General features: G+C 40.2%; 1 protein-coding gene across 3 annotated transcripts; it reads left to right on the plus strand.

Annotated features, from left to right (window-relative positions):
• Positions 1 to 285: 285 nt before the first annotated feature.
• Positions 286 to 12,074, plus strand: ckmt2a (creatine kinase, mitochondrial 2a (sarcomeric)). 3 transcript variants are annotated; one of them, XM_074690136.1, is made up of 10 exons: positions 286 to 399; positions 2,928 to 3,116; positions 7,444 to 7,642; positions 7,746 to 7,841; positions 7,944 to 8,165; positions 8,547 to 8,632; positions 10,885 to 11,008; positions 11,407 to 11,541; positions 11,648 to 11,773; positions 11,856 to 12,074. In XM_074690136.1, the coding sequence occupies exons 2-10, from the start codon at positions 2,968 to 2,970 to the stop codon at positions 11,970 to 11,972; spliced, it is 1,254 nt and encodes a 417-aa protein (XP_074546237.1). In that variant the 5' UTR covers positions 286 to 399; positions 2,928 to 2,967; the 3' UTR covers positions 11,973 to 12,074. The 3 variants fall into 3 exon arrangements, with proteins under 3 accessions (XP_074546237.1, XP_074546236.1, XP_074546235.1); XM_074690135.1 differs by lacking the exon at positions 8,547 to 8,632 and adding an exon at positions 8,969 to 9,054; XM_074690134.1 differs by lacking the exon at positions 8,547 to 8,632 and adding an exon at positions 8,969 to 9,054 and having other exon boundaries at positions 7,746 to 8,165.
• Positions 12,075 to 13,495: the final 1,421 nt, after the last annotated feature.

The raw sequence follows: 13,495 nt of genomic DNA on the forward strand, positions 1-13,495 counted from the left end.
TGCTTATATTTTGCAGAAAGTTTTAAAACTATCGTCTCCCCTGTGTGAGAGTTTTCTCCAGCTGCTGTGTGAACCCTCCGGGTCAGGGTGTGAGAGTGTGTGAGGAACAGGAAGAGATTAGTGTGTGTGTGTGTGTGTGTGTGTGTGTGTGTGTGTGTGTGTGTGTGTTTTTGGCTGTAGTTGAAAATATCAAGGTCAAACTGGACTCTGACACCGGACTCCGAGTGGTCATCATGGATCATTCTGCAGCCCTCCATTGGTTTGTAAAGGTTTGTGTCTGAACTTATGATTGGACTCCAGGTTTAATCCACGTGAGGGGGCGGAGTCTCCGCCAGGAGGAGAGTGAAAAGCTCTTCAACAGGACACCTTCAGCAAGAAGGCAGAGCAGCTTTCCTCCAGGTACTGTACCTTCTTTCTTTCTTTAAAACAGGAGGGCCCGAGAGCCCTTAATAAGTTACCAACAGGCTAAAAGCTTTGACCCAGCTCTGTTTGCACGTTTGTTTTTTTACTTGGAGACATCTGATTGTGCTTTTTACAGTGACTGCATGCCAATACTTTTAAAATATTGTGACCTTAATGGACAGAAGCTGTGATTCTGCAGAAGTAGCGAAAAGCTGAAGAAACACTTTGACTTAACATGTGAATCTGAACTAAAGTAAAAAAGAAAATCTCTCTTCACACTGCAGAAAATTCAGATCTCTGAGCGTTTTCCTCTAATATCAGCTGAAACTACCTCATCCCATTTTCTTAAAGTCGTCTTATCACAGGAAACCTCACTTATAAAGTTTGATTGCTGCTCCTGTCTTTACATGTGAGAAACTTTAGCGTATTTTTTCTGTCTATAGATGAATCTTGTATTAAGATGTTTTAAGTGAATGTAGCAGATGATAAATGTTTCAAGATACTTAATAGAAATTGGACAAGTATGTTGTGTAAGATTTGCATCTTTGCAGTTTAAACGTGTTCCTGGTGCAGGTTTTTCTGACATGTGTCCTGAATGTTTTATTCTAAATGTCTGAAGTTGTTTTAACTGTCCTGTGTCCTCTGGAGAGGACGAAGCTGTTCTTACACCTTCCTCCTGCTCACGAGTTAAAAGGTCACTCCAAGCAGGGAGGGGAGGCTGATCCTGGTCTGTAGTGGTTTTGGTGTAATCCTCCCCATAAGACCATATGATCCCATGTCAGCTCACAGCACAGCTTCTGCAAGGCCCGACTGCACACTGGCCTAAATATCTTCCTCTGATTATTCCCACGTCGTCTTCAGCTTCGCCCTCTCACCTTAAATCTTTACCTCGACATGTTCCCATCCCTCTGTCCTGCTGACTTGGCCTCATCAGGGTCTGGTCTTGTGACCAGTTCAGAATGTAGCAGTGCTGTGAGCCAAAGATGCTTCATTTCTTGGCACCTGGTCTTGCCAGCTCTGCCCCGGCCGGGTGAACTATAAATAATATCATGTCTGACTCAAAGTATCTGCTGTCGTTTACCTCAAAAGAGAACAGAGGGTGAAATATTCAGATGATATGTTCAGTTCATTAAAATCCTTCCTTCAGTATGAGGAGATTAATCATTTTAGAGCTCATTTATTAAGAGGAGGCCTGCAGTCTTCACAGACTCATCTCTATATTAAGACTCAGTTACTCTCTGTGAAAGACGAGCTGGGAGATGACCTTCAGTCAAACAGTTTCATTAAGAGATTTGATTAAGGTCTTAAATCTAACATTTGAGATCATCTTGATATCACTTAAGTTCTTTACACCTCTCAGGCAGCTTCAGACGGACTCCTGTGTGCTCTCTCTGACTGAAGCATTAGTGGACATATGAAACCAGTCGTCCTGTGGGTGAGAGACTAAGAGGCTAAGAGCATCTGCTCCAGCCCCTAGCAGCCTAAGCTTGTTACAGTATTTAACAAAAAACCTGCCTGTGGGAGGTCAGGGGTCAGAGTGGTCACACTGGGCACAGATATGTGAGATTAGGAAATCATTTTTATTTATTTATGTATTTATTTATTTATTTATTTATTTGATTATACAGAAGACATTTTTAAGGTGCTAATCCCTCCCTGATAAAAATTTAAATGCAGCATAAATATCCAGCAGACAGATCAGAGGTAATGGAGACTATAGTCCCTTAGCTGGCATGCTAACTGTTGGCATGTTAGCCAAAATGTAGCTATGACAGCATTTAAAGCTTTTCTTTCTTTCTTTCTTTCTTTCTTTCTTTCTTTCTTTCTTTCTTTCTTTCTTTCTTTCTTTCTCTGTATTTGGACTTGACTGCCATCTGACTGCTACTTTTTATAATACAGAGTTTAAAGAGTACAGAAAAAAAAAATCTTTTTGTTAGCAATTAGTTATCAGTTTGCTAGCAAAGTTGTTAACTACCTTGCTTGCCAATAAACAAAACAGAAATCCGTCACATCCTTAAATATTCGTAAAGCTAAGTCTTACAATTTGTATTTATTTATTTTGCTGGAAAATAAATGTGCTATGACAAATCCTGACTTTCATGTTGGGTTAAACAAGTTTCTCCCTTTTCTTTCCTTTTTTTTCATTTTGCATTTTCATGCATTAATCCAGAGCAAGAATGTTTTTTTTTTCCAGAGTCTCACACTAGAGGAGAGACAGCATTGAAGGTTATTTAGCTTCAGTATGACAAATAAAAGGAATAGTTTTCAGAGGTAACATCTATTTTCAATGTTCATATTGCGAAAGCCCTGCTGCAGAAATTACATATTGTACCTTTAATGAGGTTGTTTTATGTCTAGCCTTTACTCTGTCCCTCTGGTGTCCTCATAGTAGCTTTACATGATTTATAGCTCAAGAAATAAATAAATAGATAAATAAATCAGGGATTTCTGATCATCTAAAGGTTGAAAATCATGTTTAGTATAGAGATGTAGAAAACTGACTCTTGTTCTTGATCTCTCTGTAGCTCTTTTGCTTCTGACGAAGACTTCTGAACCAGCAGAAAGATGGCGAGCTCTTTCACACGCCTGATCTCTGGCCGCAACACGGCCGCACTCCTGGCCAGCCTGGGCGCAGGAACTATGGCGACCGGGTACCTGATGAGTGAAAACAGCTCTCTTGTGGCCGAGACAAAGAAGAAGCTCTATCCTCCCAGGTGAGACCAAAAAACTTAAACAGGTACAACAGAAAGCAAAACCCCACCTCAGTTTCATTCCAGAGTTAAATATCACACAAGGTGGCGTATTATGAAGGACAAGGTCAGCAGAGGATAGGAAACACAGGTTCAGGAAATGAAACACAGGATACCTGCATGAGAAGTATTTGTGCCTGAAAGGGGCAGAACAAGTTTCTTATGAACACTTTTGTATGAATATGACAGGGTACCACGAAACAGTCATTATGTGGTACCACATGATTGAAGTTAAAAGTGTCTTTAGACAGCAAAGTTACAGGAAACTAACTTATTTAAATACAATTTCTAAAACTGAACAGCATTTGGTTTATAAAGGCGGCCCTCACAGAACCTTCTAGTAGATCCTCTAAAAGGTACATTAACACAGAAACTTAGATTGGAAACTACTGCTCTGTGACTGGATGAACTTTAGGTTATCCCTGATGCTAACCCTGAAATGTCACACAAGGGTACCTTAAAAATAAATTCCCATAGGTATATGTAATCATCAAAGGGTATTTGAATTTGTATGATAATATATCATCAAAAACCTTGCAGAAAAACTTATAGTTGAGTATTTGGAGTAGTATCTGGAGTCGGTACCTTTCAGAAGCTGAGGGTACTTAGGGATTAGTCTCAATGGGGCCCTTGCTGATTAAAAAAAGATTAAAAAAAAAAAAAAATAGGATACCTCGAAACGATTGAACCAATTGCCAAAGAAAACCCTTAGCCAGAAATTAATTTGTAAAGGAATGTTGTGAAAAGTACCTTTAGCAGAACAATAAGGGTTAAAGGTCCCATATCATGCAAAAATCACTTTATTAAGTCTTTTAGTGAAATTTGTGGGTCTTCGGCTTTCCTCCCAGCCCACAAAATGTGATATTTAATGACAAAACATGTACTTAGTGGTGCTTGTAAATGTAAAATCCTGACCTAAAACAAGCTGTTTGGAATTTCCGGGGTTTGCCGACGTCAGCGAGTCCCTTTTTTGGACCAATCAGGAGCAAGTCTGACCTGATTGGTCCACCAGAGCCGACCCTCCTCCCCCCGCTGCCCACTCCTCTCTGGAGCAGATGTAAGAGCTTTTCCTTGGTGTCCCCCCTGTCTCTGTGTTAGCTTCAGGATGCTAACTGTAGCTGCCGTTAGCCTGTTGTTGTTTTAACCTGTAATGTTACAGGTTTTTTTCTAAACATTGTGCACTGGATCGTGGCAGGGCTCTCACTGATGCGGAAGAGCGGGATGGTATCAGCGGTACTCATTTACATATGAAGGTCACGCCCACTAAATCAGAGCGTTCTGAACAGAGGTGCTATGAGAGCCTGGAAACAATGCTGCTGTGCTTGATTTGTTGGCTTTTTGGACCAAAACATGTTACTACCATTTCATGAAGACATCAATGATCCATATTAAACTGCAGAAAAGGAGCAGAATAAGGGACCTTTCAATTTTATAAGATCCTAAGGGTACCTCAAAACAGATGATGATGATGATTAACAGTTTTTATAGAAGAGAATCAAGGGTATCCTTTACAATATGTGCAACCTAACTTGGCATAAAAGGGTACCCGAAAAAAATTCTCAAAGTGCTAGTGAAAAGGGTACCTCATTATGGTTGCTTTAAGGTAACTGAATTAAAATATGAAAAAAAAAACGCAAAAATAGACTCTCTACCTGGCTTACCCTGATTGATTCTTCGAATCAGGCTGCTAGTCATTTTCAAACAGGAACTTTTAGAGTACCTTAAATCAGACCCTAACTAAAGAGCGATCTCTGTAGGAAATATTCAACGGTAGATTGAACTAAAACGATAGAAGGGACTTTTTTAAACCTTTCACTGACACTTACCTCAGAGCAGATGCCAGAGGGATGCTTGAAGCAACCTTAAACCTGTTACTGATGGTTACCTGGGAACACAGAACTATACATCTGATAATAAAGAGAGATGAAGAGCAGCTGCATTTAAGGATTGAAGATGGAAATATGTTAAAATATAAAGATAATCCCTTCCTGTAGAATGAGATCAGAGTTTTGTTTGAAATGGCGTTAGAGTGTATCTGAGGTGCTCTGTGAGGCTGACCTTGATGAATCAGTGACCGTTGTAGCTCTATAATTATCTCCTTTAACCACGTGCTTCACATAACAATGACTCATTGTCAGAGGAAGCTGACAATGACATCATGAGAGTTTATACACTCCTGTTATATAAATGGAAGTTTTATTATAACCTGTTCAGTATCTATTTAGGTTCCGTTCTGAATATAAACATTATGGTGATACATTCATGACGCCACCTCTGGCGATGAATAAATTCAGGGGAAACTTCGAGCATAAGTTACAGTTACTACATTAAGCTGTGTGTACTGATCAGTATGATGGTGTGTGTGGAGTTGTAGATATCAGAGGATATGAAAGAGCACAGGGGTCACAGCAGGATCACCGGCACCACTCTGAGTATCACTGACACTCTCAGGTTTCAGCTGCGTAACCTTTGACTCACTCACACACACCCTCACTTTCACACATACTCTCAGTCACACACTCTTTTCCAGCCGAGTGGATCCTGCAGACTTCTGGCTGCAGTGATGAGTGTGTGCAGCATTTTGTCTCCAACGATGGGCTTCTCTACCATAGACTGTATAAAACATGGACGTAGTCTCGCCGATGCCACCCATCTGTTTCTGAAATGGAAAATGAAGCACATCAGGCCTTAGGGCAGGAAACATATTAACACTTTATAGCCCCTCAAAAAAAGGAAGTAGAGAAAACAGTGAACATGTTTATTCTTTTTGGTAAATACCACATCCACAAAGCAAAATCCTCCAGTTCCAAACCATTATTCAAACTACTACTTGCCGAGATCAGGGTCTGTATACAGTCATTAAGACAGTTAACAAACAAAAAATCAATAGAATTATGTAATATTTATGACAATATGATAGCTTAATATACCTCTATAATGTAATGATGTGTTAGATTGTATTTGTCATGTTTTGTACTAGTTCTGTATTCTTGGTTTTGTCTGACATGGGTTATTTTATTTACTTAAATTTTTGATTTGTGTTTTGATTTTGTTCTTTTTTTTGTTACCTGTTTTTTCAATGTTACTTAGCTCTTAGATTTATGATGAAATGAAATGAAATGTCTGTTTTTCTTGTAAATATATCACATGTAAATCTGTACAGTTCACCAATAAATTTAAAAAAATAATAATAAAAAAAAAGGACGGCCCACTAAATGCTACAGTTCAGACAATGTGAAATAAAATACACATTATACCATCAAAAAAATAAAATAAAACAAAACAAGGCACATCGGCTATAGCGGCCATATTGGTACTGGCCTGTCGATCACGTGACCCTCAGCTGTGCCTCTTATTGGAAGAGCTCGCAATCTTAATCCTCTAAACGGCCGAGGAAGAAAAAAATTCACCCCCCTACAGTGGGTGCCAATGGTGAAATTAGCGGCTCTGACAGGAGACATTTTTTGAACCAGGCTGTAAATAGGTTAATTTCTGCTTTGAAAACAGCTTTTTTAGGCTTGGTGTGTATGTGACTTCCTGTACTTCCAGAGCCAGCCTCGAGCGAACACTCGACGAACAGCAGATTTTAGCACTTCAGCATTGTCTCAAACTCTTAGACCGGAGGTTGCCGCTTGGATTACGCCCATGTATCATCCAGTCTATGGTGTTGATATATCTATCAGCAGTGCTGCCCCCATGTGGTTTGAAAACGACCCAAAAGTTCCACCTCACAGAAGGGGTGGGCGATACTGGGAATTTTGGTATCGATCCGATGCCAAGTAAATACAGGGCTATAGTATCACTGATACTGATACCGATACCGATACCCATACTTTTTACATGAAATGTGATGATCATTGAATAATTTGTGATTTTGCCTTGAGCTGGTTGATTTTGATTATGATCATGGTAAAACACAGCACAAATATTTTAGGCAATGAAAATGCTTTTTATTAACTAACCCCAACAATAGAACAAAATTTAAACTGTATAAAAGTAATGAAATAATAATTCTACCACTACAATTGTTTTAGGAAAAAAAATCAAAAGTGGAAAATAACAAAAAGGTTCCTCCCATTTGCACAGAGAAGCGGCAGATGGAGGAAAGTAAAGTAAATTGTTGGACGACTTTAGAGGAACTGCAGTATCGATCTCATCACGCTAGTATCAATCCGATACCAATACTCATCTTGGTATCGATACTATCGATACTTAGATCGATATGCCCACCACTACCTCACAGCTTCAGCACACTTTGCTTTAAAGCTGTGAATCTTTCTCCTCCCTGCAGCTCTGATTTTCCTGACCTGAGGAAACACAACAACTGCATGGCCTCAGCTCTGACTCCGGCCATCTACGCCAAACTGAGGGACAAACTCACCCCCAATAACTGGACCCTGGACCAGTGCATCCAGACTGGTGTGGACAACCCTGGACACCCTTTCATCAAGACTGTAGGCTGTGTGGCTGGGGATGAGGAGAGCTATGAGGTAAGAGGTCAAAGGTCAAAGCTGTGTTATCCCTGAAGGTATGATGGTTTAGCAAGCAAACTTAAGTTGTAAGTTGTTGTAAGTTGTGTCTTCCTCCTGTCAGGTGTTTGCCGAGCTCTTTGACCCCGTCATCAAAGACAGGCACAATGGCTACGACCCCAGAACCATGACCCACCCCACCGACCTGGATTCCTCCAAGGTGCCCACACTCCCACACCCTAAAACTGCCACCATCACTCCTCTTCTCTCACACATATCAAACCAAACCAAACCCTCACACATTTGTGACATCCTCCTCCAGATCACTCACGGCATGTTTGACGAGAAGTACGTCCTGTCATCTCGTGTTCGTACCGGTCGCAGTATCCGTGGTCTGAGCCTCCCCCCGGCCTGCTCCAGGGCGGAGCGTCGTGAGGTGGAGAGGGTGGTGGTGACGGCTCTGGCCGGTCTGCAGGGAGACTTGGCTGGACGCTACTACGGCCTGGGTGACATGACGGAGAAGGAGCAGCAGCAGCTCATTGATGTGAGTCTATATTCATGTTAGTATATGACTGTAGGAATTATCTTATTCAATTATGAAAGCTCTTATCCTTCAAGTGTTGATCCCACAGACACAGGAGTGTGGAGGAGCTAACAGCTATGGGCCTTCTCAGTTTTCTGTTGGATGCTGACTGTAAATTCTGCCCGGGTGTTTCCTTTAAATCACAAAAATATCCTCTTAAGTTCCTCCTTGCTTTCAAAGGAATCACGCCATAATGAAATGCTGAATTGTACTCTTTCTTGCTAGTTTTGTTAATGCATTGTTGATTTAAAGACTGAGCCCGTCCTGTTTTCACATGAGGAGCTCATCCAGATAGTCTCGTTGACTCTTCTTCTCTGATTACTTCTCGCTGCACCTCAAAAGGATCACTTTCTGTTTGACAAGCCTGTGTCTCCGCTGCTCACCTCGGCCTTTATGGCTCGAGACTGGCCTGACTCCAGAGGGATTTGGTAAGGCTGAAACAGTTTTTATTCAAAGGTGTTAGTTCTGCAGAGAAAGTGAGAAACTAGAGTCAGTTTCCATCATGAATGACCAGTTCTCCTCTCCCTTCTCCCCTCCCATCAATCTAAGTTGACATGCTTCCATACATTTTGTCTACTTCATCTTCCTGTGGTTAGAGTGACATGCAGCTGGGGGAATTACTTCTCGTCAGGAATCATCTGATATTGTGTTGATGTTTTGACAGACCAAGAGTAAAAGAAAAGTTTGGATGCAAGTCCACTTAAAGCTGATATAGAATACTCCTGAAACTCTGCCTTCTTCTCCCTCCCTCCTCCCTCCTGTAGGACCACTTCCTCTTTGACAAACCCGTCTCTCCGTTGTTGACATGTGCCTTTATGGCCCGAGACTGGCCAGACGCCAGGGGCATCTGGTAGGGTCTCTTCAGCTCTGCTGCATGTCTGCTGTGTGACACTAAGCTCAGATACATACCAGAGACACATGGTTCATCTTTTATAAAAACATGTGACGCTCAAAAAGACCTGTTGCTCTTCATGCATGTGGGTGTTCACCTCTTAAACCCTAAGGTCCACCAGCTGGGGGACTTTGATATCGCTCCACATCAAAAGGCTAAAGGAATAAATCTAAGCACTTATCACATATTGCACATCAGGTTAAACAGGAGAAACTCAGCTACAATTGCTGTCAAGTCATACTTCAACCAGACTTTCTTTTTGTTTGAGTAATACTTAAGTTATTACTCTAAGTCAGTGACATAAATACCAATACTGACAGCTCACCAATTTTAAGTGCTCCATTTATTTTGACACTAGAATGATTCAAATAGTCCTTGTAGATGCAGAGGTATACTCTTTTTAATGTCAATTTGTTGGTTTTCTAGCAGAGACCCCAAAAAGAGGCCAGGGCTTAAAGGAACAGGAGTGGTTTGAAAGGGCTTTGAAACACTAGTTTTGATGCTGCGTTGTATTAAAGTTGACTAAATTTGGGGAGAACTGGAGTGTTTGTGTAGGCATGCTCTTCACGCATTACATACGCTTGAAATAGTTGATGACTTTCCTCTGTTCTCCTGCTCTTGTCGTCCATGAGCAAAGATAATTTCATCCGCACAACAATTAGGGATGGGTACCTTTCATGTTTGAAACGATAAGGTATAGATACCCTGTACCTGGCAATCAGTATCAGTACTCCAGGGTACCAATTTTCAGTACTTTTGTATGTTTATGTGGTAATAAACATGAATTTGTTGGATGATGAAATCTCACAGTTTTTCAATTTATTTATTCTTCATTATATAACCCCCACAATGCTGCGTTCATGTCCAGCATGGAAAATTGCCTACTCTTCCACTCTCTCACAGCCACAAGGATACGTTTAGGTACCTAAACATGGTACCATTTGATTTTATGCTTATTAATACTCGGTGCTACAGACGGGATTCGGTGGGTACCTATAATAGTTCCTAATCCCCTTAACAACAACAGCGTGTTCTGTTTAAAAAAACATAGTTTGTGATTTCGCCACTAGATGTTAAATTTGTCGTCACTCAGATTACTGGACAGGATCCAGTGTGAAAATATCCACATTGGTTACCAATATGATGCTAAGCTAACTCTTTCCTGTGGACTGATTGTACTTGCTGTGTGGTCATTTTGCCTCTGGTGTTGCTTGTGGATTGAAGACCCTTACGAAAGAAAAATATATGTACCAATATATTTTTTGAAATGTATTGTAATATATTATGGACATATTATGATATACATGGAATAATATATTGAGGGCACATATACAATATATTATATATTCATGAAATATATTGCATTATATTGCAAAATATACAAATGATTCCCGCTCTCCATATATTGCAATATATTGGAAAATATAAATACTAAATCCCATATATGGGAATATATTACCCAATATATGACATGATATTTTCCAATATGCTGCAATATATTTTTCTTTCGTAAGGGGATCATTAATTAGGTCATGAGCTCAATGAGGTTGACCCCCGAAGTCAGTCAAATGGAGTCATTTCTGTGACATTATTTTAGTTTCAAGGTGAATAAATATGAATGAAACTGACAAGAGTTACAAACTAACCAGTTTTAATATATGGTTTAGTAGAGCCTGTGCACTCTGTCCGTCTCTGTGTCCTTTTGTCCTCAAGTCACCTGCAGTGACGTGAACTCCAGTGTTTTTCCTGCAGATCTCTTTATTAATTCATTTAGCTGTTTCTCTTCAGGCACAACAATGAGAAGACTTTCCTGATCTGGGTCAACGAGGAGGACCACACCAGAGTCATCTCCATGGAGAAAGGAGGAAACATGAAGAGAGTGTTTGATAGATTCTGCAGAGGACTCAAACAGGTACAAACCAGACTGAAGACAGATTCCTAAAGTGCTGCGGAGATTCCCTTCAGAGATCTGTGCACCAAATATCAACATGTCTAGCTTGGATCTGACTTGTTCTTAAATTTCATGGTTCATTCTGGTGAAAAATGCAAACAAAAATTTCCCTGGCCAACTTTTTCCACTTCTTAAAGTATATTTGGTTTAAAAAAAAAAAAAAAACTCAAAGGAGAAAAATTAAGATTTAGGCCTTGCTGTGGTAAAAGTACTAACTCCTACTTTTATAAGAAGTTTTGCAGATGCTCCACAACTTTAATCCATAAAATAGTCTTTTGAATAGTCTTTGTTGAATGCATCAGCTGAGTTTCCCAGAAAAGGATGAGGATCACTAAAATATGTCACGTGATGTCTCACAGGTGGAGCAGCTGATCCAGGAGAGAGGCTGGGAGTTCATGTGGAATGAACGTCTGGGCTACGTCCTCACATGTCCCTCCAACCTGGGCACCGGGCTCAGGGCGGGTGTGCACGTCCGCCTGCCAAATCTCAGCAAGGTAACACACACAGGCACACACACCTGGACAGATAAAGAAGCGGTATTGTTCTTTGGTGTTTTGTCTGTGCAGAAAAAGTTATAATGCTTAAATGTTTGTTCTGCAGGACCCACGTTTCTCCAAAATTCTGGATAACCTGCGGCTGCAGAAGAGAGGCACAGGAGGAGTGGACACAGCTGCTGTTGGAGACACTTTTGACATTTCCAACAATGACCGTCTAGGCAAATCTGAGGTCAGAGAAGTGGACTGTATTTCCTTTGAGGTTAATCCTACATGGTTTTGGTGCTGTCATTCATCTTTTGGTGTGTTTTCAGGTGGAGCTGGTGCAGCTCTTGATTGACGGTGTTCACTACCTGATCGAGTGTGAGAAGAAGCTGGAGAAGGGTCAGGACATCAAAGTCCCGGCTCCCATCGCTCAGTTCAGGAAATAAAAGCTGGACTCTTCATGTTGGCGATGTTAGCAGGAGGAACAGCTCCCTGACACTGAGCCTGCTGAGCCTCAGGAGCACGTCAGTCCATCTCTGCAGAGGAGGAGGAGGAGGTTTCTTTACGCTTCTGGAAAATATTGTAAATCTTTAGGGAAACCTAATCTTAGACAGTTAGGGGGAAATTCTACCTCAAGGTCTTCACTGTAACCCTGACTCCAATAAAACCAAACAGAGAAAACACTGAAGCTGTGCTGTCTTTTCTTTTTATCATTTCACAAATCTCAGACTCCTGAGCAGGTTTTATAGATTCTAAAGTCTCCTGGGTTTTTAGATTTGCCTAAAACTGGTTCACAAACTGGTACATGTGTATCTTGCTATCCTGTTTCAGGGTGTACCAGTTGTTTTCAAAGCTGCATGCTCATTTAGAGGAGTTGAATTCATCATCTATGTGAAACAACATTACACACTCTGTGAGGGATCAAGAAAGCCCTGACATGAAGAAACATAAACTTATGAGTATTGACCATATAAGGGCATGGTTGACCTGACTTACAGGTGGACACCATGCCACTTCAGGTGCTGACTAAATAATGAGTTACAATGAACCCTTCCCCCTGTCCGGTGTGTGCTGATAAAGGCCAAAATCATGTTTTGAACCAGGCCATAAGCATGTTTATTTCTGCTGTAAAGATCAGATTTATGAATGGGTGTGTATATGGTTTCTGGTGTTTTTGCAGGCAGCCTCAAGTGGACACTTGAGAAACTGCAGTTTTTAACACTTTAACATGAACTTTATATATCAAGCCCAGAGGTTGCCACTTGGTTGGGACAGTGTACTCCCCTCAGAGGACTTTACAGAGAGAACTGTCAGTTTATTGGGTGCATTTTCTGGTGTCTCTCAAAGTGGGGTCCATTACCATAGCTAGGGGGTCTGCGGAATAATTAAAAAACAGTTGTAAAAGTGTGCTAAATCATTAAAAAAAAGCATATCAACAAACCAAGGTTGTAATAGTTTTGGATTTTTCATTATAGTTTAGTTTTAGTTAGTTTTGACATTTTTTTTCCATTACAGTTTAGTGTTAATTAGTTTTAGAGCAGGCACTCTAGTTTTTATTTAGTTTTGATTTTTGCAACAAGGCTTAGTTTTAGTTTAGTTTTAGTTTAGTTTCAGTTCAGTTTTAGTTTTTTCATACCTTACTAACCAGGTACAGGATTCAAAAAGGTCAGAGTAAATATCTTGTAACACTGTTTATTTTCAAGTCCAACATAGTGCTCACTGCTCAGTCAATGCTGATACTGAACTGTTGGCTGCTGCCTTAAACACATGAAAATAATATGAACTTAGTATAAAAAATATAAACATAAATTATATAAAAATAACGTTAACATAAATTAAATAAAAATAATATAAACATAAATGATATAAAACAATATAATATGAGCTTTAATAATTACAAACTTGGACTCTGTAACAATAAAGGCAGACTCATATGACATTAAACTCTTACAGATGTATTATTTCATTG

This window comes from Halichoeres trimaculatus, unplaced genomic scaffold (genome assembly GCF_033239565.1).
Source record: "Halichoeres trimaculatus isolate MK-OKI-2021-1 unplaced genomic scaffold, fHalTri1.1 fHalTri1_scaffold_16, whole genome shotgun sequence".
Lineage (NCBI taxonomy): Eukaryota > Metazoa > Chordata > Actinopteri > Labriformes > Labridae > Halichoeres > Halichoeres trimaculatus.